Source organism: Micropterus salmoides, unplaced genomic scaffold (assembly GCF_014851395.1).
Source record: "Micropterus salmoides isolate LMB-PRFRI ecotype aquatic unplaced genomic scaffold, ASM1485139v1 Ms_hic_scaffold_23, whole genome shotgun sequence".
NCBI classification, from domain to species: Eukaryota; Metazoa; Chordata; class Actinopteri; order Centrarchiformes; family Centrarchidae; genus Micropterus; species Micropterus salmoides.
In genome coordinates, this window is record NW_024041484.1 from 22,586,546 (window position 1) to 22,612,478 (window position 25,933).

General features: G+C 39.4%; 1 protein-coding gene across 9 annotated transcripts in view; it reads right to left on the reverse strand.

Annotated features, from left to right (window-relative positions):
• Positions 1–589: 589 nt before the first annotated feature.
• The window catches only part of abcc9 (ATP-binding cassette, sub-family C (CFTR/MRP), member 9), a 71,621-nt gene continuing 46,277 nt past the window's right edge, over positions 590–25,933 (reverse strand). For 5 of the 9 annotated variants that reach the window (XM_038738819.1, XM_038738818.1, XM_038738816.1 and 2 more), the window contains 12 exons: positions 25,417–25,574; positions 24,980–25,072; positions 22,976–23,078; positions 22,508–22,621; positions 20,794–20,914; positions 17,574–17,704; positions 16,556–16,634; positions 13,408–13,516; positions 11,270–11,373; positions 11,041–11,174; positions 10,005–10,067; positions 590–6,524 (listed from right to left, as the gene is read on the reverse strand). In XM_038738819.1, the coding sequence (XP_038594747.1) occupies positions 6,387–6,524; positions 10,005–10,067; positions 11,041–11,174; positions 11,270–11,373; positions 13,408–13,516; positions 16,556–16,634; positions 17,574–17,704; positions 20,794–20,914; positions 22,508–22,621; positions 22,976–23,078; positions 24,980–25,072; positions 25,417–25,574 (1,347 nt within the window). In that variant the 3' untranslated portion in view covers positions 590–6,386. Of the gene's footprint in view, positions 6,525–9,084; positions 9,370–10,004; positions 10,068–11,040; positions 11,175–11,269; positions 11,374–13,407; positions 13,517–16,555; positions 16,635–17,573; positions 17,705–20,793; positions 20,915–22,507; positions 22,622–22,975; positions 23,079–24,979; positions 25,073–25,416; positions 25,575–25,933 lie in introns of all 9 variants that reach the window. The other 4 variants (XR_005447402.1, XR_005447404.1, XR_005447403.1 and 1 more) reach the window with 2 other exon arrangements.

Here is a 25,933-nt window from a genome sequence, read left to right on the forward strand (position 1 = left end):
TTAATATGATTAATTAACTAAAGTTTACATTTCCTTCTCATTTTTAAATTGCAGCTGCAATCAAATGATGTAATGTATGCTAGATTAACTTGAAACATGGTTTTAAGTCTGTTCTTTCTCTTTTTTTCCCGAGTGTCTCTGAGCATCCAGAACACTTTTGTAAGAGAAACTGTGCATTTAATGCAGAAAGGGCCTTCAATCATTTTTAGACATGATGATATAGAAATCGTCTCCAGGCAAGCTAAATGTTAACCCACTCCACTAACAATGGTTTAACACAAATAAATAAACATTTTATATTTAGAAATGTAGAACGAATTGTTAGATGGTAACAAACAAAACCATACAGGTAAAATTTTACTTGTTTTTGTCTGATTTGAATCTGAATAATTGTTTTTCCGGTTGTGCTGTTATTGTGTTTTAAAAAGAAATGTATAAACCACATATCTAAATTCTTTACTCCGTGGTTTTAAAATTTTAAATTGTTGTAATAGCAATTAGAAATGTGAGACTTGGGCACCAGGGGGCGCCATTCAGCAATATATTAAACAGGTGGAGGATCATTGTCCTGCAGAAAGAAAATATTCACTTCACTTAAAACCATTTTATTATCATTCCAAGTGTAAAAAAAAATTAGGCACACATAATAATACTTTGCTATATAAGTTTAGAAATTCTTGGATATACAGAATGTACACTTACATACATTTAGAATTCAAAACAATCAACCTGTACTTGTACAAATGTTTTCTGACAAAAGTTAAATACGCATTCATGTTTTCCTGCGTAGATAATGTGTTATGTTCACTCTGTGTTACATGCAGGTATATGGACTGTCAGTGTCAACCCTAAATTAACCAACATTGCCACCTATGTGCTGAATTTAAAATAAGAAACATTAAGTCTCTTTTTATTTGTTTGCTCCCCAAAACTACAGGGGAAAGAAATATTAAAATCAGCATTTCCTGTGTCCTAAAAGAAAATAATTTGTCTCTCTGTGTTTTGTCTGCTTTTGCATTGACATCGTATAAAAGACATATGGTTTGGGGTGAGAATTGAAGAGTTTACAAGGCAGCAGGGCTGCGGGTTCTTGCTGGTGAGTTCAGACAAAAGCACAGAGGCTGCATGGAAAACACCCAGTCCAGACACACTCACATGCAGTAAAACTAAACACAAAGGATTTATGAAATGTAGTTCTGGCCAAGGCTGAATCAGGATCAAACAAGAAGAAGAATGTTAGGTCATTAGGAGAAGACTGAGAAGGAGGAGCTAACTGAATAGACAAAAGATGTATCAAGGTTAAAATAAAGGACATAGATGGAGAAAGGCAGACACATTTGAATGTAAAAAAAGAAGGATCTAATGTAAGTGTGCTTCCATGCTTGTGATCAACACGTGGCACAGGTGTTGCTATAACCATGGACATGGTTATTAATATATTACAGAATAACTTGTGTAAAAGGGGCGGGGCTGACAAAAAGTCTTGAGATGAAACATCTGCGAGTACATTTTGTAAAAAATGTTGAAATTCTTGCAAAAGAATCTATTTGGCATTTAGTCAGCACAGTACAAAGTTATTTTAAAAACTCATTTACAAGCACTTAATAAGTATAATCCATAACGATAATAAAGGGACAATAGCACCACTCTTAATCACTTAGCTGAGACAGCTTTGTGATTCTGTAAGTGTAAAATGGAAAGAAAATATTTGCTATTTGCAGTTTGTTTTCCTTGTTATTTTGTTCAGAAGCACAAACATTGTTTAATGCAGCACACTGGCTGCTAATGGAAAATAAAGAGAACATGGAAAACTAGTGTATTCACTGCTAACATGACGAGTTTGGCAGACTGGTAGACTCTTTTTAAGCACATTAACTAAGAATTTAACATTTATTACATAACAGTCTGGCACATTAGCGCCCAGTGTTGTTTTTAAGGGCTAAACAAAACGAGATAACGTGTTAATTAGTTAGCTTTATAAGTGCTGGCAGGTGGATTTTGTTACCTTTGGCCAGAGCCAGGCTAGCTGTTTCCCCCTGTATCCAGTCTTTGTGCTAAGCTAAGCTAATCAGCTGTACAGATATGCGAGTCGTAGGAATCTAATCATTTAACTCATTGCCAGAGAGGGAAAAAGTGTTAATTCACAAAAATGTCAATGTACTGCTTTAAAGGAAAAATCACTTCTATGTTGAGGGGTGGTGTTGGCGTAGTGGATAAGACACATGGTGTGAGAGACCCAGGTTCAATCCCCCACTGTAACATAACCACCAATATGTCCCTGAGCAAGACACTTAACCCCTAGTTGCCGGGGAGGTGTGCGATTTCTGACATATCTAGCAATTGTGAGTTGCTTTTGATAAAAGTGTCAGCTAAATTAATAAATGTTTATGTAGTTAAAATGCTGTTTGTGATTGCCCCTGACAATATTTCCAATACTTGTTTGGGAATTAAAATTCTAGTTGAATCATCAGTACAATTGCACTGGAAAAAGTTAAAGTGTTAAAGTTAAATGAAAGAAGTTAAATGTGTGTTTGTGGCCACTTGGTAAATGTTAAGCCGGTTATCCACTCCTCTTTTAGATCTGTTTTTGTCTGGACTCCACTCCAGAGACAAATATCTGACTCTTTAACAGCTAAATTCTTCACTTTCTTCACCAGTTAGTTGCTAAATTCAGGGACAGAATTTGCGGCCTTGACATAACATGAATCCCTTTGATTCATTTTCAGTCTAAAAACTATTAGTAATTAATGTAGATTTAAGTTTCAAGCTTTACGGTGAATAACTTGCTGAATCCTTTCAGCAACTAGAACTGATTAACATTTGGATTCTGGATCAAACAACTTTCCACTAGAACTCTTAAAAATAACTACCAGTCCACAACAAACCATCTCATATTGGGTGTCTATTGTCCCAGAGAATAATAAGTTCAGCAAAGCATGACCACAGACAGACAGGGGGTTCACCGGCTTCAGCCTGAGCCATGACACCCTACAGTGTTTGTACTAGTGTAGGCGTAGAAATACATACTGATAGAACAGAGTGAAGGTGGAAGTAAACCAGAAATAAAATAGCCAACCTTCCAAATTGTGCTATATAAGAAATTTTTTCTTCCGGTGTTCAATTTACAAACGTCACATGTTATAAACTCTAAATCACAAAAATAAATTTTAAAGTTTGGTTTAATGGACGACGGATGTTGTTGCTGTTCGTATAAATGCAAAAATGTTTTCCCGACTTCAACAAGTTTATCCTTAAACTGATTCACTTTGAAAATGAACAGAAGTAAAACAAGTTTGATTACTCTGTACCTCATGAAGAGCCAGCTTGGATTGTACTTTTCTAAATGTAATTAATGTGAATGAACAAATTCTTTCGGTGTGTTAAAAAGCTCATATTGGATTTGTTTCGGGTATATTTCCACCTTCTTTACACCAAAGTTGTTATCCGACTGGCTCCACACGCACAGGATCCTCCCTTTGCGCTCTGTTGTCGCAAAAAGGATGTCTCCTGATCTTGTCCCAAGGAAATGTTTGCCATGCTAACATCATACAGCAAAATCCCAAAACTGGGAAAAGAAACACAGCTCAACCTCCTGGTGGAAATTTCGAGTAGGATGAAGGACATATTAAGGTCTCCTTTTTGGCATCACAAGTTGCACAAGTGTTTCAAAACTGACACCAAAAATAGCAGCAAATCCTTTCGATGTTGGTTTCCTTTGTCACATTAGTTCAGAAGAACAATCCACTTTACAATCCTCATCTTGGATTTGGGAATGAGAGCTTTTAGTCATCCTGTTCTTCTCCAACTTCTGACATGATGCGAGCGCAGCCTTAGGGAGGTTCAATGCTGTTTGGACAGTTTGATGTGATTCAACAAAGGGTGTAAAAAACTGCTTATTGGCTGCAGAGTCAATTCTGTCAGTATTATTTCTATGGCAGAACTTAATATATAAATGTAGCACATACTAAACTAAAATACTAGGATTTAAAATCCTTTATAGTGAGAATCTGCACAATGCATTGATATATGCAGAGCACAGAAAGAGTGGCCGAAGCCAACATTCAGTTATTTAAAAATGTTTCTCTTTTGCTTTCATACTGCATAATAGGAGTGCTAAAGATTAATAAAAGTGATACGTGTTGTGCATATGTTTAAAATAAATGTAAAAGACAGTATTAACAAGATAATTAAAGACTTTTGCAATTCTATTCTATTAGTTCAACATGATGCTTACAGGAGCTGCAAGTTCAGCTCAGTCTGTAAAACTATCCAATAAACAACTCTGCAGCATAGAAACAGAAACAGTCTCTGCACATCATTTTAAATTCCAGAGCCACATTGGTGCACTGAGTAACATGTTCCTTCATTAAAATGAATTTGGACTAATTCACCATCCTGCTTCCCCAAATACTCACTAGAGCAGTGGATCTCAAAGTGGTGTTCAGGGACCCCCATGGGTACTTCAAGATGTTCCCGGGGGGGTCCCCAGCAAAAAGTTAATGAAATTCTAATTTAAAATAAAGCATGGCACATTTAAAACCTAATATATTACCCACCATTCTCTAAATCTCTAATTCCATCCATACCGTAAGTACCACAATGACAGAATGTATGAATATTTTGCTGTAATAAAACATCTAAAAGCAAAAATCCTATTCTATCAGATGGAGGGTTTTAAATGAAATTATATATTTGTGAGGTGTTTACCTTTTCAGTACTGTGACAACCAATGGGCTTCAAGCTGAGAACCACAGACAGGAAGTCAGAAAGTGTTTAGAGACCAGTGTTGGGCAGTAACGCGTTACTAGTACAGTTATTGTAATAATATTATTTTCCCCAGTAACTAGTAGTTTAACTAATTACTATTCTAAATCAGTAATATTATTACTAGTTACTAATGCAAGTAACGCTGCGTTACTCGTTACTGAACGCACCATCCGTGATGTAAATCTACGACAGTAAGGCAGGTCAGTGGCACCTTCTGTTGTTCATGTCCGGTGACATGAAAACTAGGAATAAAGGAGAACGAGGGAGAGAGACGTTCTTTCCACAGCTGTAAGAGCTTTTATTGAAGCATCTGCTGAAGCAGCACAGCAACGCGAAACTTAAGTTACAGACAGAAACTCCAGCAGCTGTTGTCACTGATGCTTGGACTCGTCGGGAGAGAGTGGTGTTAACGTAACGTTTTGTAACTACTGGATATTGCTCTTATAAATAAGCTACATGTGCAGAAAAACAGCGGTTCAAAAGTCAGGATTTACTTGCTTTATTTTATATTTAAGAAACGTTCGGCCTAGGCTATATGTCTTGTAAAAAACCTACTTCTTGCTGATGTTTTGAATATGATATTAGTTAAAAAAGTCGGGAGAGACTGCTTTGTTGGGGGGTGAAGGGGGGTGGTAGTGAAAGCACACATATTGATTTTCTGTTTTTTCTTACTAGGCGTATTTAAAATCCTTTTTGATTGAGGAGCATATGTTCGTGCAGCACCTCCTTGCTCGCTCCCTCTTTCTCTCTCTCTCTCCCTCTCTACCGCTGCACAAACCTGTCCAAAGTTAGAACCCCCCCCAAACTGGAAATTAATATAGTCACGTAACGAGTAACGTAACTAGTTACTTTTATCACACAGTAATAATATTACTTTTTTAAGGAGTAATAAGTAACTAGTAATATATTACAATTTCTGAGTAACTTGCCCAACACTGTTAGAGACTATTGGTTTGGTCTTTTTGTAGGATTTGTTGATAATATAAAGATAAATATAAATGTAAAGAAATATAAAGATTAATGCCTAAAAGGAAGGTTAAAATCAATCGCAACTGGACTTGGTTGAAGATGCTCGAAGACAAGGAAGACGTTTCGGCTCACACCCAAGATAAGAAACGAAACGTCTTCCTTGGATAACAATGACCTAGATGACTGAGAACCTTCACAGACAGATTAATGCCTCCTTATCCTTTCAATATTCCCAGTCCTAGATCACAAGAAAGATATATTTGTCTCGGATAAATCAAGATCTAGCCGCTGAGCTGTTTATTTTTTCTTTCATATTGCTAATGTAACGCTGTCCACTTAGTACTGGTTGCTTAAAGATCAGTGACCCAAGAAATAAAAAACTCTCTGGATATGTGTTTTTGCTGTTTCAATGTGAAAATTGTACAAACAAGAAAAGCCATATTTTGAATTGGCTGACTGAATGATTCAAGTACAACTTTTCAAATGTACCTTCTGGTGATTGATGGTGAAAAGAAGCTTCTTATTAAAGAAACACAGTGTATTATTGGCTTCACTGGAGTGTTTCGTGTCACTGACGTCTGTAAATAATTCTACAAGATAAAAAAAAAAGTAGATCAACCAACGGATCAGTCTGTCAGTCGACCGTGGGTCTACATGTCAGCCTTGACGAATGAAGCAAACATCCCGTCCTCCTGCTCCAGCAGAGTCTCAGGTTTGTCGTACTCCAAAATGTTCCCTCGCTTCATCACAATGACCAGATCAGCTGTTAGGATGGTGTGGACACGGTGCTGGAAACAAAGCAACAATGACAATTAGGTTCTGGAAAAGCGTTTATGTCACTAAAATAAATGCTCGTCACCACATACATTTACGGTCATATGACTGTGCCGTCAATCAATGTCTGGGAGATTTATGTGTTAGAGGCCTTGTGCTCTTTTTAGGAGCACCTGAGGAAAACAGGTCTAATGTAGATGACTTTAACAAAAAGATATAGCATAAAGCCACTGGAAAGTCACAGCGGATCAGTTTGCAAAGTCACATGCAACACACCACTCTGTGTTTTGAGAGACAACACAGCAAAAAAAACATACAGAGAAATCAGAGATGTGGTAGAAACGCAGTCACAGCAGTGATGTAAGAGTTTTATCTACCGGCAATAATCAGATTACTTTTGTCTGTAAGGCAGTAATGTAACGCATTACTGTTGATAACTTCAGTAATCACATTACAGTTAGTAATAACAAATTACTCGCATTACTTGCGTACTGGTACTTGAACTATCCGCATAACAGGAGAAGAAAAATACATCAAACGTCCATTTTCACACTTTTGACTTCAGCGCCAGTCCATGAGGACGCAGAAATTGCAGAGCTGCCAAAGAAATCTTTCAAGGGGTGGAGGTATTACTTCATATTGTTTCGTGAAAGGACAGCGATACCCTCTAGTGCGCCTGTGGCGAGGCTCTTTAGCCTGGGCAGAACAGGTTGTCAGGTTGACAAACGATTTGAGAGACTCCTGCCCAGGGTGCAAACTACGGGGGAGCCAGGGTGAGCTTAGCACCCCTTAATAAGACATCAGCTCCCCTAAAAGTAGGATTTGTGATATTTTGGGTTGACATCATGCTTTACTGACATTAATCTCTGTATTTCTCTATCATCATGGATCATGCGGTGCGTCAGACTTCATCCAGCCAGAGGGATCGATGACCGACCGTCCGCAGCGGGCCAATCGCTCCTCGATCTCCTGGCCCTGTACGCTCCACCGCCCCACTCCCTCTTCCTCTTCGGTACAGGTTGTGTCGCTAAGCGCTGTGAACGGTTCGTGATCGTTCCCTCTGTCTGGAGGAATATTACGCATGATCCATGCACTACTGCAGCTGGGGGCTCTCCGCAGCACCACGCAACTTCCTAAATTCTTCCCTCTCCCGGAGAAAAGAAAGGTCAGGTCGCAAACACAGACGCAGCCGTTGTGTCCAGCGTAATTATGGCAAAATGGCTACATATGATAATAATAATAATAGACTAATTATTATTATTATTATTATTATAATAAGACACACATCCCTGATTCTTTCACAGTCAGCTCCAGGCCTAAATGTTTGCAGCTATTAATGATTCAGCAGTAAGAATCACAGTCTGCAGTACTGTACTCCTGCCTTGTTCTTATCTTGACAAATGTTGGGCTGATGTTCACAACTCTGCTGTCACTTTGTAGTATTAAAGAGCATATAAGAGAGATCCTCTGTATGTCCTCATTGTAATAGGGATTTGTGTTGATCTGAGCATATATGAGGTGTAACTATATATTGTTATAGTGCATCACAGGTGATGTTACACAGTAATCCAAAAGTAATGTAACTAGTTACTTTCAGCAGTGGTGAGTAATCTAGTAAAAAACTTATATATCTATATATACATACATACACACACACACACACACACACACACACACACACTGTATGTTGCCTTTTCTACTTCAGACCCAAGTTAGACACTGCTGGAAGGAGGATCGGCAACTCAAAACATCAAAGAATAACCCGTTTTGAAGGGCATTCTTCCAAAGTGAAGGATTCAGATACAACAAGGTTATTTATTAAGTGTTAAAGAGGTATTATGCTCATTTTCAGGTTCAAAATCTTATTTAGATGTTGTACCAGAACACGTTTACATGGTTTAGTTTTCAAAAAACACCATATTTTTTGTCATACTGTCATACACATTGCTGCAGCTCCTCTTTTCACCCTGTGTTGAAGGCTTCGTTTTAGCTATGGAGTGACACATCTTGTCTCTAAATGATCTTTGTTGGGAGTTGCACATGCGCAGTTCCTAGTTAAGGACTGATAGCCAATCAGAAGCAGAGAAGGGCGAGTCAGCGAGAAGCAAACAAGGCTTTGGTTCAGCTGTACATGTTGCCGACCAGCTTGGCAACATGGACTGGAGCGAGAGTTTCAGAGTGGTGAGTTATTAATCTGAAACAAAAGTATCTTTCATCCATAAAGTTTTAACTGAGCTCTGTCTCTACATCATTATGGATAATATATTGGATATTGAACAAAAACAGTTAGTGAAGCTGTCCTTTTATCAGTTAGTATTTGTATGTATTTTATCCTCACGCAAAGTTTCGATAGCTGAACCTCTGGGAAGACATTCTCGATTGAATTGCAGGTCTAAATCTACCAGTATATATAATAGAAGCTGTTAAAGAAAATGACACCCAAACAAGTGGCGTGCAGAAGGATATTCCAAATCTTCACAACCCTTTACACAGCAGGGTGTGGCCAAATTATACTGCATGGACATGAAACATCTACAAAACAGCATGCAGTAGTTTAATATATTTTATACCAACCAGGCTGTCAGTGGCAGCAAGGCTTCAGCAGACTCAGACTCAGCCAGGAAAAGTACAGAAAAAAACATGAAACAGGTGGAAAAATGGAAGAAGAGACAAAACAGAAGAGAGTCGGGCAGTGCCAAAGTGGTTTGTGCTGATCCGGGTCTACTTGTGAGTTCTCACTAGCACACTGAAGAGGCTCTCCTGCTGTGCTAGCAAGTTGGGACCAGAGTCACTTTCCACCAAGATCCCTGAGGAAAAGACCAACACCTGCTCGGCATCCAAGATAGAAGACACGCGGTGCTGGCGGCAGGATAAAAGGGAGAGAGAGGAGGACAGGGGAAGGGATTAAAGAAAATCATGGAGAGGAGGAAATGGGAGGGATAGAGCAAGTGAGGATAGGAGTAAAAGAAAAGTGTCGAAGGACAGAAAAGTGAGAGTAGAGGCAAATTTATGACATTGGAGAGGAAGAAAGGGATGAATTAAGGATGTATTTAAAAAGGGGAATGGTTATAGGAAAGGGGTAGGAGGAAGAAGGTCAGGTGAAAGAAGAGGAGCAGAAAAGAAAGGAGGGAGAAAGAATAAACAGAGAACAAGACAGTATCACAGAGAGAGAGATAAGTCAGAAAAGGAAAGCAGATTACATTAAAGTCGCTAAATGCATCTGGAATATAAACCATATTAGCTACAGCATGGGAAAACAGTTAGTGTGAAGTGGGAAGAATATGGAAAATATAATGCAATAGATGCACATGAAGCTCAAAGAAAAAGAGCCACATATCTGCATCCGTCAGCACTGAACAAACCAAGAACCTCAGCCGGCTGTAGGAAGACTGGAGTTTGCTGATCGTCTAGTTCAAATGAACCTTGTGGTTTGTCTCCACATTTGTTTAATTTTCAACAACAAAATCAACAGAAGGACAGACTGGAGGACTTACTGCGATTGTGACGACTGTTCTGTCTGCAAATGCTGTCATAACAACTTTTTGTAAGATGTTCTCCTGCGAGGAAGAAAAGAGATGGTGAGAGTTATTATTTGAAAGGGAATATTATTGGAATAGGAAGGAACTGTACATACATATTATCAACAAACTGTATCAAAAGTACTCATAATGCCTCAAAATTATGTTTTACTATCATATAGTATTATTTAAGGCTGACCCCAAATAGTCGACGATTCGATGCTTCGATGGGTGGAGCCTGATTCGACTGTCAATCGCAAAGTCGAAGCTGCGAAACAAGGATCACGCCATTTTGGCGATATGGGGGTGGCTCAACGTCTGATTTTACATGGAACTATCAGTTTACTCCCACATAAGTTAATATACAGCCTATTACAATACACATTTCAACGTTTAATGCTGTAAATAAACACGTAAAAACAATAAATGGTTTTTAAAGTGCGTCAATAAATCCAAAATTGTAACCCTGACCCTGGGTGCGCATGTGTAGGTGTAGGCGCATGTGTAGGCGTAGCGTTGATACAGTTTATGGTGTAGCCCAGTGGCAGAAGAGGCGGAGCTCCGGCTTCACTGGTGTTGTGCAGAGGGACTTTCGGATAATTTATTTATCACCGTTGATGAACTACACAAAGAATATTATATCGTTTTTAAATAGCCGGCTACTTGAAATGGAACGGCGACATGCGTGCAGTTGTCGGCAGCACGGCATGCACGCAAAACTCTGCACAAGACCGGTGAATGGCAGGCGAGAGAGAGAGAGAGAGAGGGAGGGAGAAAGGGTCAGTTTAGCTGGAAATTTACAGTGTAAGTCGAATGAATAGAGACTGCAGCTCTGCAGTAATCTGCAAAGTAACTAGTGACTAAAACTGTCACATAAATGCAATGGAGTAAAAGTATAAAATAGTATACAGTCCTTCAAATTTGTACTTACAACACAGTAAATGTACTTGTCTCACATCAGTGAGAATTGTACATTATCTAATTTCTCACACACACACAAAAACACACACACCGTGGCCATGTCTATAGACGCTGTGGCTTCGTCCATGATGAGGATGCTGCTCTTTCTGACAAAAGCTCGGGCCAAACAGAAGAGCTGCCTCTGACCGACACTGAAGTTCTCTCCGCCTTCTGTCACAACTGCGTCTGCAGGCAAACAGACACGTTCAATAAAGATATTTGATTCTTTGCGCTAATCAATGCATCCTTCAGAAACTATGTCTTCAGATGAGGGCATGTACCTAGTCCTCCGGGCAGCGCTTTCACCATGTTCTTCAACTGAGCGATCTCCAGCGCCTCCCAGAGTCGATCATCAGTGCACGTCCTCTCTGGATCGAGATTAAACCTGCAACAAGAGGACACAACTTACACTGGGTGTACGTATTTGTAATAACAGAAGTCAGAGGGTTTATTTCTATAGCACAAACATTTTATGATGTTATGAGTTATTGTTGGTTAGGGTCAGAGAAATTGTTCATTCATTGAGGTAGAGTTACAGAGCTTGCATCTACCTTTAATGTATTCATCCCTGATTTAATGCACCACCTGGTGAGATAACTTGGAGACTAACGGAAACCAACGAAGACTGGACAAACCACACACAAAGATTTTGCACAGATTTCTTTGACAGCCAGGAGCTTGTTCTGTTTATATGCAGTATAATTTGCGCTGAAAAGGCCAAAAAAGGAGAAAAGGCAAACCATAGCACAGTTTATTACTTATGTGTCTGTGTATTTCTTTGTCATACAGAGAGTCGTTACTGCTGCGCTAATGTAGCACTTAATTAATTCCTTGTTTATTTTCAACACTAAACTTGAGATTTTAAAGAATAACTGCGGACATAATCACGACGTGACAAATCTGCTGCAAGCTTTTTACTCAATCTGTGTGTGGCAGAGTCAGAGTGAGTCAAACGGTGTCAGAACATCTAAGATAACAGTGTGAAACAGTTACTGTCGACCATTCACCCCGGGCTTACGTTCACATAAACAAACGCCGGTGGAAACGCCAAGACACACACAAACTCTCCACTCTCTCTCTCTCTCTCACACATAATTATCTGGAGCGGCATATCTGTCCAAACAAATAGCACATGCTCTTGGTCTTTTATAACAAAGTCACTGTGTCTTCTAGTAAGACAAACACACAGAGGTTGGGAGTGTGTATGAGAAGAGAGAAGGAGACAGAGAAACGACGCTGGGTCCTTCATCCCTCGAACGACCTCCTCAGTCCGTGACGTCTGTGACAAAAGTCAGATTAGGTCCCAGCCAGAGTTCCCACTGTGTTTTCAACCACTAACCCCACAGCTGGGACTTTGTGTCGTCACGTGTCAAATGACTTTCACGACAAAACACCCAAAACTACAGTTTTTCCATTTTGTTTATTCACTTGTTGCTACATTCTGGGGATTTTCTTGATATGAACATGTCACTGCTTTTCTCTTTCTGGCTGAGAGCTCATGATGTGGTATTTCCGCCGTACAGTTTCCAAAGATGAGTGTAGTCAGTTCAGCACTGTGATGCCGAGGTATGATTGCATTCAAGAGCCAAAGTTCTGACGTCACTTCATCTCTGGACATTGTTCCACTAGCATTTGAGAAAAATGCATTTCTGCAGTTTCCTATTCGTATTCTAAGAACGATGAGCATCCAGGGGCCCTTTCACACCTACCTCGTCTAGTCCGGACTAACTTACTTTTCAGTTTGATCCGAACCAAAATTACAGGTGTGACACCTCCACGGTCTGGACCAAACCAATGGTCGAGTTCGTTTCTCACGTGAAAACACTTTTTGGATGGTTTCCAACTGCCGGACCAATTACAGAAAGTTCTGGCAGGATATTGTCAGAATGATATAAAAGAAAAACAACGCAACAAAACAAAATGAGCTGAGGTAGCGCACAGGGAGAGGAGAAGACCAAATTACTTGTTGGAATTATTATTTTAGCTGTAATGAAATTAATCTGCGTGAACTTTTCAAACTGTGACAGAAGGCTACCCGCTCGAAAACATCAGCTGCACTCCTGTTCCTCCTTTTTAGTATATTCGCCAACACCTTCTAATTTTTACTCCACTCCACGCCGTCCTTGTCGAGATGGTGACGTTCAATTCTTTTTTCACTTTTTTGGAAAATACATTGTCGACACTAACCTCTCAGACTTGAAGCCTCAAATGTTTATTATGATCCGAGAGTGCTGTCCAAACAATTTAAAATTATTATGCCGGTGTTATGGTGGGTGAGAAGAAGAAAAATATAAACCAGATGTTGTAGCGAGGATGGGGACTTTAGGATGAACAGGTTCTTAGGACTTTACACGATGATGCTTCACAGGTTGTTAAACAGGATCCAGTGAAGCTTTTGTTTGAGTGTGTGTCTGTGTACCTTATTGATCCACTAAATAACACAGGATCCTGAAGGATGATGGAGAGTCGCGACCTCAGTGTCTGCAGGGGAAGCTTACAGATGTCGATCCCGTCAATAACGATCTTCCCTGCAAGTAACCAACACATGCTCACATCACCAATCTAAAAGACTGAAAGTCACAGTATAGATCAGCAGGAAAGGCAACACCAGTTCATTTTTTTATTTAAAATAAATCTGACTGCCTAAGACTTTTCATTAACTTCATTGGTTTTTCCACAAAACAAATGTTTTGTTATCACGAGATCACAAGAAAATTATCCCGTTGTCACGGGAAAACAGAGTAAAAACAATAGTTGAATCCATAGGGCCTCCGTATCTTTGAGCTACAATTGCCTGTAATTTAACATACAGTACAAATGCCCTGTGGATAGGTAACACATCTCCAGGATAAATACTTTCTGTTCCTTTATTTTCTATTTTTAAACTGAAATTATCCCCTTAAATCTGTCCTTAAAACTTAAAATCCTTCACTCCTTCACATTAAATAAATATTTTTGTTATTTTTGTCTGTCAAATACAATGTTTTATTTTTGGAGCATTGAAATCAAGACTGTCCTGTACAGTTCAGTAAAGAGAGCTATCAGGATGCTGCTCTGGTTTTATTTCACTGCTTTATAAGGACATGCTGCTGACACATGTCTTAATTTACTGTTAAATGAAATGTCTGCCCAGCTGTGTGTGTGCGCGCGTGTATGGAAAAAGTGACTGTGTAATCTCATCTTTGTCCGAATAATCTGTCATCTTCATCCAGACTAAAAACAGAGTGATACGATTACAACTCACTTTCAAAATCCTATAAATACAAAAGACAGTTTTAAGACTTTGACTGCCGTCTTGAAGAAATTTGACCCAGAGCCTGGAAATGACTGGCGAAGAAATGGGCCACGTCTTTTGTTTTGTCCTGTTTTTAATCCTCTGATAGAAGAGTCCACTTCAGGTCCTCTTGTCAGGATTTTAAAAGTGAAACAACCCACACGAAGAACAAAAAGACCCTCACATTCTGTGTTTAAAAAGAGCTGTAATGCAAGGAGGGACGGTTAAATAAACATTTTCTCTAACATAAACATACACTTCTATACTACAGGGAAGATGGTCGACATTTTGAGATGACGCAGAAATCTCTTGAAGGAAATCTAGATGACAAATTTACCTCCTGTCGTGATTTAGTTTAACCAAAACCCACTATGTTTATTTTGTCTCAATTAAATCCCCTCAACCCACATCTGACTGTGTTTCTCTGTAATTGAGTTTAAATGTTTTATTAAAGGTTTGCTTCAGTGGATTGTCTCTATAATCCTTTAAAGAGAAGTCTATTGCCGCTATTCTATATTTTTCTCATCGTCAACAAATCTTATGAAAAGACCAAAACCAACAACATGTTAGCTTCTCAATACTTTATGACTTCCTGTCTGTAGTGTCGGACATTTTTTCGGGAACCTGTGGGTGATGGGATTCCTGTGTCACTTTCACCATTTATCCCAGGACTGGGAGAGGAAAGTAAAATAGTCAACGGGAGAGAAGCGGGATGGGAGTCATTCTTCTAGGATTGGGACTGGACAGGAGTATTTCTGTGGGAGTGGGAAGGGACAGGAGTGAAAATACACTCAGCTCCAAGCCTGTTGGTTTGTTCACTTAAACAGCTGAGCTCTATAGTTTTTAGCAAATATCACTCAAACATGAGGAAATAGTGCATTTGTTGGGGACAATTAATCCAAGTGTGGTGCTCTGGTGAGTATTTGGGGCAGCAGGACAGTGTATGTGGGACTAAATCAGAATAAACTACAGCGCGAGTGCTCATGGTGACGACAACATGTCAGCCAGTGCAGCAGTGATGTGTTTTTAATAGTTTTTTCTTTTTTCTTTTAAACAATGGAGCTCTATGGAACAGTAATATGTTTCAGGCTTTGATACACACACAGTGCTTACAGTAGTTACATTTTCCATATGTCTAATATCTGTGAGCAGTTCAACAAAAGAAAAGTGGTAGTTCCTAAAAGCTTGATGCGTTAAAACTTTGCAGTATTTAAGAATAAAAAAGGAAAGTTTAGGGGAAGGTCAGAAACACTAAACAGTTTTAGCGGCCTGGAGGGTAAACTAGTGTTTGGAAGGGAGAGGAGAGCTGTGCTGCCGCTCAGTGTTTTTCCACTGTGTTTTTGAGGGCGTGTCGGAGTAGCCGCTCGGTCAGCATTATGACACGTATTTACTTGTGACATCACAAGAAAGGGAAGCAAAGGCTGGACTACAAAAGAGCTGTTTTCAGGCAATTCAGAGCAGTGTTGGGAGATGGGAACTCCCTTTCGGCTGGACTTTGGGCTTTTTCACTTTGCAAACCTAGTACATGCACAAAAAAGACATAACTCAATAAAGGAAGAGGGAACTTTAAAAAAGGGACTTAAAATTTTCTGGGTCTAACTGTTGAATTACCCACATTTGTAATGTGCTATAGTGAGTTAGAGGAACTAAGAGGGACCAGATTTACAGTTGAAAAGGTTTATGATTACCACTTTAGAAAGGAAGTGTAAACTAAGAGGGAGACTACTTTTTAAAGTAAAAGGGCTACAATGTAGCAGGAATAAAGAATTCAAGCATTAGATCCATCATGATACCAGAGAATAATTACTATAAATATTCCTGTCTCTTCCAATCTGTGCTGTTTCTAAATGTAAGATAGATTTCCCAGGAAACGTTCTGATTTCTGCGCTGCCATCCACCTCCCTGAAGAGATTAGACACTGGGGAACTCATTTTTACATCTCCCTCTCACTCTTTTTGGACAGTATGAGATTAAAAGTAAACATAACTTACTTTATCTCATGAGTAGATTAACGGAAATGGCTAAGAAGGAACATGACAGAAAGATAAAACGAGAGACAAAGAGAGAAACAGAAACAGTGAGATTTTTGGGGTAAAAAACAACTCATGGTGAGGAGGTACTCAAGGCAGCAAACCTGAGGGAAATCCTCCTGTAATGTTCCCAAACCGACACAACAAACCCAACCGGTGAAAGACAGCAAGACAAAGAGAGGCAAGAGAGACTGCAGGAATAGAAACCAAAGCTGAGAGAGAGATGAAAGAAGTGGTAACAGTGTGACAGGAGACAGACCAACCTTCAAAAATATCCACCATGTTGAAAAAGGCCAACGACAGAGAAGACTTCCCGCTGCCTGTGCGACCACAGATTCCCACCTAGCAGGAAGAGCAGAGACAGTCAATAAGCTTCACTGTGACACCGCTGTGAGACATCAGACACCTGCGTGATAACAGAGTGGCAGGTACATGCTGAGTGTGAATGGAGTTTGGTCAACCGGGTGTCACTTCATATTTAATGGAGGCACATGACCGTGACTTCAAAGGAAAACGCCACATTTAAACAACACCCACGGCCTTCTTATTAGCCTTTGACATTCCACACTGTGCTTGTGATTTAAACAATATTTAAAAAACTATTACGTTGGACACTCACAATGATGTTTATATTTGCTTTTGGGAACATTTTGTGTTCATTTACAGTTTGTGATGAGTTTGATAAACCCCATCTCAGATTCTACTTTTTGAGGAGGCCTGCAGTGAAATTCAGAAAAAGCTTTACCATGTGGTTACACAAACAAAGTGGATAAAAACACCGGGCATATGCCAGGAGCTACTCTAGAGCCCGTAGCTGGTGGTGGGGAGGAAAATGCTGCATGGAGAATATTTCTTATCCCAGGTTTGAATTACTGGCCATCTGTGGTTTCTTCAACATATTGATTAATACAATATTGCTAGTTTTAACTTCATTAAACTACTATTTATGTCTACATAAGCTATCATTTTTCAAATACTGTACATTAGGAAACATTTTAAATTCTCCCTATATAGGCTTACAACTTCAACCAATTTAAAAATGTTATATAGTGCTTATAAAAGTGTTACCAGTAAAATTATTGGATGTGGTAGCTTATATTATCTTACGTTTGAATAAAAAGTTTTAGACTCAAAATGAACAATTAACAGCTCAAACTGATATCTGAAGTAATTATAAATATTAAATATCAGCACAAATTATCAACACCTGCAACTGTAAGCGCAACGCTACCACTCCTCCCAACCCTGCCCACGCTCGCTTCACAGCTTCATGTTAATTACCTTCTGGCCTGGTTCGATGTACGCGTTGACGTGTTTGAGCACTGGTTTGAGCATGGGATCGTAGCGCACACACAGGTCCTGGATCTTTATCTCCCCATCCTGGGGCCAGTTCTCAGGCACCTGAGAGGTGTCTAGAGGCAGAGAAACACACACGAGTGTTTTATAGTCATTTATTTTAACTCTCACATTCCCTGAAGGGTGGTGAACCCGGTCACACTGGAAAATGCAGTCTGTAGTAGGCCACCTCAAAAAAAAAAAACAGGCCACTTACTGCTTGCCAGTTGTGTATGTTACAGTCCTGGCTGGTGTAAACAGCAGCGTATAGACCATATAGACCAAGTCATAACACTGCAGATATACAAGGGTAGAGTTTTTCCTATTATAGTGTTGTAGAGATTCTGACATCATAACCACACTTTCTTAAATTATTACTTTAAACTGTAGAATTTAAATCTATTATTCCTGCAATCTTTAGCACAGTGCTGGACAAATTAAAAGCTATCCTACATTTAACTGCCATATTTACTTTGATACTAATAAATGTCACGAAAAAGGTTTTTAATAATATATCAGGGCATGATATCTAGATTTCTAATATTAGTTAACTTGTATATGTTTGTCCTGATTATTTACACTATGACCAGTTAAAGAGTTTTTGACCTCATTGATAAGCTGAACTGCTGACTGGATGTCACTGAATGGTGTAGCTCTTCTTCATTTAATTACATAGGATTCAGACAATTTATTAATTTAAAATTGTTGCACGCACCAATTTAGGTTATTAAAATATTCCTAATATCTTTTTTTATAGAAGTGGGAACAAAAGTAACTACACTCAAACTTTGGCTGGACAAAGTAGTGTTTTATTTTGTGAAAGTTTGACACTAAACTACCAGATTTTGCTTTGTATGATACTCAAATCAACAAAACTTTGGATTATCAGAAAATGATACATGCCTGCCTCTGTACAACCATTTATAATGACAAGTAACAGTACTCAGTAGGACACAATCTAACGTGCCACTTACTTCGCATTTGTACTAATCCTGTGCAAGATATAAAAATCACTAGTACACCATAAATTACTCAAGTGATTTGCAAGTGCGCTTCCATGACTACTGCTGTGTTTCAATTTGCGTTCTTCTGTATTTGCACTTGCTATTTTGAGTGCTTAAGTATTCACACTGACAATTATGGCAAAACGCAGCATACCTTGAGTACCAGGAAGGTGTAAAGTCAAAAAAGAGTAGAATGCGGGACACCCTTAATCTTGAAAGGAAAGGAAAGCTGCAGTAGTTGCGGTTGCTCTGGTAAACACAGCATTACAAAAATTTAAGTTTTACATGTGTTTTTTCCCATATAAGTACCATTATACTGTTGTTCGATTGAAGCCATCAATAGTGTGTTTATTATGTTAATTTGGCGGTAATCATCATTTCCTTTAAGTACACAACAGTCGTGTTCGTGTACTACATAAAACAGAAGTATCCGAATTGAGTCACAGCATTCGGAGTCTACAGTCATGCTATCAGCTCTGTAGTCACAGCGGTGCTTTGAGCTAAATGCTAACATCAGCATACTAACATGCTCACAGTGATAATGCTATCATCCAAATGTTTGGCACTTATAATGTTTACCATCTTAGTTTGGCAATGTTTGCACGCTAATGTTAACTAGCTGCTAACTAGCACAAAACACCACAAATAAGTAGTAAATAGTAAACCAAAGTATTGGACAAATTAATTTGACCTGATGACGACGCTAAATGAAAAGTTAAGGGATCATCAAAGTTATTAAAATTCATCCTAAGGGTGGCATGAATGTCATCACCCAATCCGTCCATCGTCAACCGCTTCTCCTGCGTACAGGGTCGCGGGGGGGCTGGAGCCAATCCCAGCTGACGTCGGGCGAAAGGCGGGGTACACCCTGGACAGGTCGCCAGTCCATCTCAGGGCCACACATAGACAAACAACCACTCACACCTAAGGACAATTTAGGGTCATCAATCAACCTATTCCATATTTTACTCTGGATACCACACTTCCCATCATGCAACTCTGTGCTTAGAAAAACGGCAAGGTCTTTCAAACTCCCGGACCTCAATTCATAACAAAAGGTTGATATTAAAAATGTATAATCTTCAAACCACGTAAGTATTTTTCAGTATTATCCATATTACAACACTGACAAGATAAGAATTTAATAGTTCTGCTACAGACTTTGTTTGTTCCTCCCTAACTTTGGAGAATTTTCTGCTTTTATCAATTTGCTGGAAGCTTCCATGATGTCAGAGAGGAATACTCTCTGTTCCCAGTCACTCAGGGGTTTTGGGATTGTTTTATGGTTTCTTGGGTCATTTACTGAGAAACACAAAGTTTAGAAGAAAAGTCAACCCTCATAAGAGACCATCTCTTTCCTTAACTCCGCTCTCCTACTTTTCTAATACTTTAAAAGAGTCTGGAAAAAACAGCTATTCTCTCTTGGTTTCTTTTCACTCCATCACCTTCTTTGTTTCTTCCAGCCATCCTTCAAGCTCAGGAATTGTTTTTGTTATGTTTCCAGAAATAGCTGCTCTGTCTAGATGAAAGTTCCTTTGGCAGATTCAAGAGTGTTTCCTTTTTTGTTCACGAGGTTTGGTTTAGTTAGATTTGCTTTGGCTCGGTTAGATATTGGTTATCTCAGTGGCACTAGCCTGATAGAAAAGCAGTTAAATAATGAAAAGGCTCTGTTTTGTTATCTTTCCAGCCAGGAAGAAATTCCAGCAGCATTTGTATTTCACCATAACAACAGCACATCTCAGAAACCCTAAACTTTCTGGACTACAAACACATACGTGCGCACACACATACTCTACAGTTACAAGAAGAGCTGGTCTTCATCTCTTTGTACTTGGAAAACAAAATCATATTGAAGTATGGTGTGTGTGTATAAATTACTTTCTTTATCCTGTTATACTGTATATGTTAAGTTTTTCACTTTTGGTTTTTGGCAAATGCTGGTGGAAGGCTATTGCAAGAATGCAGAAATGAGACACTTTGGCCCGTTTTGCTGTCTGAGATATTCAATAAATACGGCACAAAAGATGTGGTTCTTCTCCTGGGCTTAACGGGGTCATTATGAAAAACGTCATAACACAGTGATGCATAATTTCACCAGTTCTGCAAAGCTGCATCGGGTCACCAGGATTTGTGTGTCAGCTTGATAACAAGAACTCAGTTACCCATAGATCCCTCGTAGTTCTCCGACTCTGTGCTGAGGAAGCTGTTGACCTTCTTCACAGCTGCCATCTGGACCTCCAGGTCTGCCAGGTTCCTCACAACCCAGTTCAAGTAGTTGGTGACCTGCACAGTGACATATGAAGAGAGACTGGATCATGTTTCCATTATTGAGATAATGTTTATCTCCGCAGTGTAAACCATGGTGGAAATAACCCCCTAAGGGATCCTGGGCCAAAATGAACTGGTTGCCCCAACAGACTTATCTTTTCTCTACCCCCAGTGCGCTGAGTTTATATACTGTCACCATGAAGCACACTCATCAGCTTAAAATAAGCAGAATTTCACCTAGAAACCAACCAGTAATCCTTTGCTGATTCTACCTGTGTTTTAAATACAATTTATTTTTTGAATGTATTGTTTGATTAATGTGACAGGGCCCACTGTGCAAGGTGTTGGTTGGAGTTGTGCCAGAACCACAAATCACAATATTATATAGCCACTAGTTTGGTGTGTTTCACTTGTGGTAATTTAATTGCGTACAAATGTATTTACAGAGGAACTCATATCAACTGAAAGAAAAAGATCTTAAAAGTACATTTTGACAAATATCTACTCTCTGAAACAGCACCTCATAATTAAGGGTCCTCTTTTGTAGTTGGTATTGTGCTTTAATAGGACATATTCCCACAACAGGAACAAGAAAGACGTACTGGCTGTTGTTGTGGACCAAATATTGAAAGTGTTTGTTTACAGGACAGCTTCTCTGACCACTAGGCTGCACTGCCACATTACATAACAGCTAATGCATTTTAAAGCTGAACCTCAGGGTGCTATTATTATTTGTGAAGGTTCTCAGTCATCCAGGTCATAGTTATCCAAGGCAGGTTAAAATCAAGAGCAACTGGACTTGGTTGAAGATACTTAAAAGACATTTTGTCTCTCATCCGAGAGACTTCTTCAGTTCTGAATGACTAATAGGGAAACTCAGCTATTTAACTTCTGTGGGGTCTTTGTCAAGATGATCGATACCGCTGGTTTGTTAGTAGTCGTTGGAGACACCCAAGTCTGAATGACCATCGTTGGCATTCTCGCCTGAGGCCATAAGTGAACGTTTGTTTGTTTGAAGACATGAAAGGACAGAGGGGATAAGTGGTGTCACAGACCTACTCCCCTGTTAAGCGACGGTTTCTCGACCCGGGTTTAAATGGCTTCCCTCGAGGAATCCATTTACACCCTGTTGCCAACGATGGTTGTTCAAACTCGGTCTCAGGTGTCTTCAACAACCATAAAGACAGTTAAATAGCTGAGTTTCCCAAACAGTCAGTCAGAACTGAAGAGGTCTCTCGGATGAGGGACGAAACGTCTTTTAAGTATCTTCAACCAAGTCCAGTTGCCCCTGATTTTAACCTTCCCTGGATTTGACATTATTGAAATGCCATTTGTCTACACTAAATAGGTTGTTTTCACTAAAATGTATTTTTAAAGTACAAAAATTACATCACGACAGCTGTCTAGCAAATCAGTGGAGAAGTGCAATTAGTGAGATGTAACGCAATGAGATTTACAAAATGTAGCCGTAGGTGTAGGATTGATTGAAATTATGTGTAGTAAACTTACAGCAAAAACTGCAGGTGGCCATTTACATTAGTAGGCAGGCAGATTGACCGAATAAAAAGAAACAGATAAGAGCAGAGAAAGCTAAGAGAGAAAACTCACTGTGAGGGCGTATGTGAGCCCAAGGCCCACCAGGCCTCCAGAACGCAGACCGTAGCTAAAACTCCATATGGAGGCTCCTGCTGCTGTCAGCACGATCACTGCTCCAAGGTAGTCCTGCACAGATGAGAGAATAAGAAGAAATGTTAACTCACAGAACATGATAACTCAAAATATAGATTTACAGAGCGTTTTGAACACAGGTCCACCGATACACCAAGTGTAAGAGAAGTAAAAACAAAGAGCTGCTAGAGTCTGATCAACATAACATGTAAGAATGAACAAACTTTAGATATTCCTCCATATATTCTATTCATTAAAAACTTGGCCACTGATTATGTGGTGAAGACTGGGCTTACAAGAAATAATATGTAAAATATCTAGTGACTGTACACGGATATGCTTCTATAGTACCGGAGGAACAACCAGTAAACAGTCAAGTGAGACATATTTCATAACATAGTTTCTCACCGTTCGGACCTCCAGCCAGCGGTTGGCAGCAGACAGAAACAGGTAGGCTGTGTTATTGGTGTCTGTCAGCTCCAGCATACGCTGTTTAAAACGAGCCTCGTGTCTGAAACAAAGCGTACATAAGATTCAAAATACATCCCTCCGTTCTTCTATGAATCTCTTCATTAGAATACTATGTTGTTGGTGTTTGCATTTGGCTGTCCTTTCCCCTGTTTTTGGCCTAACTGACAGCATCCTCTCTGGATGTCCACAAGGTTTACAACTATCTCTACTCAATGTGATATCGAAATTAAAACAAATAACTCACAAATGAAGCATTTCGTGATGTGGAGTTATAACTATGCATAATAAATATAACAGCGAATAAAAGTGCAAACAGGATATAAGAAAAAATGACAATAAAAACAATTGCAAAATAAGAATTAGAATAAAATAGTTTGGATCTCAAGGTTTTATTATCATCTGTGTCAGTAGTATATCACTGCCATCTAAACTAGACTTGGTTTGGAGGGAGACCAGGGGACAAGGATAATGGGAACCATCCAGTGATTGCCAAGAATCTGTCTTCATTCTGCGGGTGTGTGCATGATACGCGCTTGAGTATGTGTGTGTGTGTGAGTCTCTCAGTGTTTGTATATTTGTGTGTGTGTGTGTGTGTGTGTGTGTGTGAGGAAGAGGAAGTCCTCAGGGAGGAGAGGAGAAAAAAGCATGAGAGCTGTTTAATGTTGGATTATACCGACGATGGGAAAGAGGGTGAAGACAGAAATACAAGAAGCTGCTGCTTCCTCCAATATAACTTTAACTACAACACGAGTTAGAACTAATGCTTCCATCACTGCAGTTATAAGTATTAATATTAAGACTGATATCACCGCTACTGGCTCTATAACAACAGAGAGAAATGCTGCTCACATCTTAATAATTCTTATCGATTACTACTTTCGATGTGGTCAAGACACTGATTGTTTTTTAAAAAGTGATCCAAGTTTTTCTCGATTGCTGTAACACTATAACCAGGCTGTGGAATTAAAATGTCAAAACCAACATGTCATTTATCAAAAAGCACACCAATTTCTCTAAACATTTCATTTTCTTGTTCCAGGACACTCGGACAGGAGTAAAATAGGGGTTGAACCACCAAACATGCAATTAATGGATGCAATTCATTACTCTGTTCTGGCTATGCAGATGTCTTTATACAGTCACATTGCAAGACTTATTCCCCATCTGGGGACAGCAGAGAGAGCTGGCATACGATTTATTTTAGGCCTCAGATTTAGTTTTGTTTACAGAAAGAATTAAACTTAGATTATATTTGGGGTGAAGGTTATGGGTTAGGCATTCAGAGGTCATGCTTGCATATGAGAAGCCTCCAGGGACTTAATTTTAACACCTTACCACGCATAAGGTAGAAAATAAGGTGGAAAATCTGCTTTGTGTAGCTGTTACACGCAAAAAAAAAGTGTCCAGGATGTAATGCCTGGTGCACACTAGAGGATTTTCCTCTTACCAGCTTTAAAAAGCGTGGGATACCACAGACATAACGACAGAGTTAACAGATTGTTAATAGTTTAATCTTAAGAACTCACACACCAGAAGATTCAGTCAAGACGCAGGACCACACACATGTGACTTCAGACATAAACAAACATGGAGGGAGACTGTCGTTGTCAGGTAGTTGCACTTGCGTGTGCTGTGTTTTACACAGAAAAACAAAAGAAGAGAATCTAACTGTGTGTAAAACGGTTTATAAATTGTAAAGTGCGAGAAAATAAATAAGTCATCCCGCTCTCATAGGCTGTTGCGGCTCCGATCCATTCGCTAACCTTAAGATTAGGTCTGGAAACCCCTCACACTTCAGGATCATGTGGGACAATTATTGTTTCCGACCAGCCCAAGCTCAGGACCAAGAATTGGCCCAATTCTCCTGTAGTGTGCGGCCAACCTAAATTTATAAAGTGTCCCCAGAGGGACAAAAACGTAAAAAAGTAATGTGTGTTGTACCTGAATGCTCTTATAGTGGTGAGACCTTCAGCGGTCTCAGAGAAGTGGCAAAGCAGAGGAAGCTGTGTGGAGTCATCAAGGTCCTGGAGGTCCCTGAGAGAGAGCGAGTATGAATATGAGGATATGAGTTTATAAACTACTTTTTTATGTATAAATGTATGTACTAACAGGTCAGTCCCATATTCATTCATACATACTTTATATTAATGCTATATGCTGTTTTCTGAATGAAAGGAATTGCATCAGTCAACAAATAAGCCTACAAATAAGGTTAATTATATTTGGTTTACACAGAAAAAGAACAGGAATTGAAAGGTTTAAACAGATTTTAACCCAGAATTAATGTGTACATAAAGCCAAAAGTTCTTGTTTCCTGTTTTCAGATTTGATTAAATGCAAAAACAATGCACTCTTCAATAAATACACTATTGACTTACTTGGAGGCCACCCGAAAGTACTTCTGGATGAAGTAGAAGGCCACCGCCAGGGGAACCAAGGCGATCAGAAAAGCTGGAGTGATGGACGATATGACCCCGATGGCTGACAAACAGAGTAACGTGGATCTCGTCAAAGACTCTAGCGTTGGAGGAATGTGCTGAGAGATAAAGAGACGATGAAGTGAGAGTGAATTCATGTTTGGAGTCTTTGTTTAGTTTACAGATAACAGTATAATAATCTAACTTCTTCCCTGCAAGTATTTAGGAGTGCAGTGGATAAGACACATGCCTTTGGTGTGAGAGACCTGGGTTCAAATCCACTGTGAGACACCAATGTGTCCCTGAGCAAGACATTTAACCCCTGGTGTGCAACCTCTGATACATACAGCAATTGTAAGTCGCTTTGAATGAAAGCGTCAACTAAATGTTTAAAATATGTAGATTTTTCCCGTGCAACAAAAGACAATGTAGGTAAGTCCTCTTCACAGTGACTAAGATCTCTTTTCTTCAGCCTGTC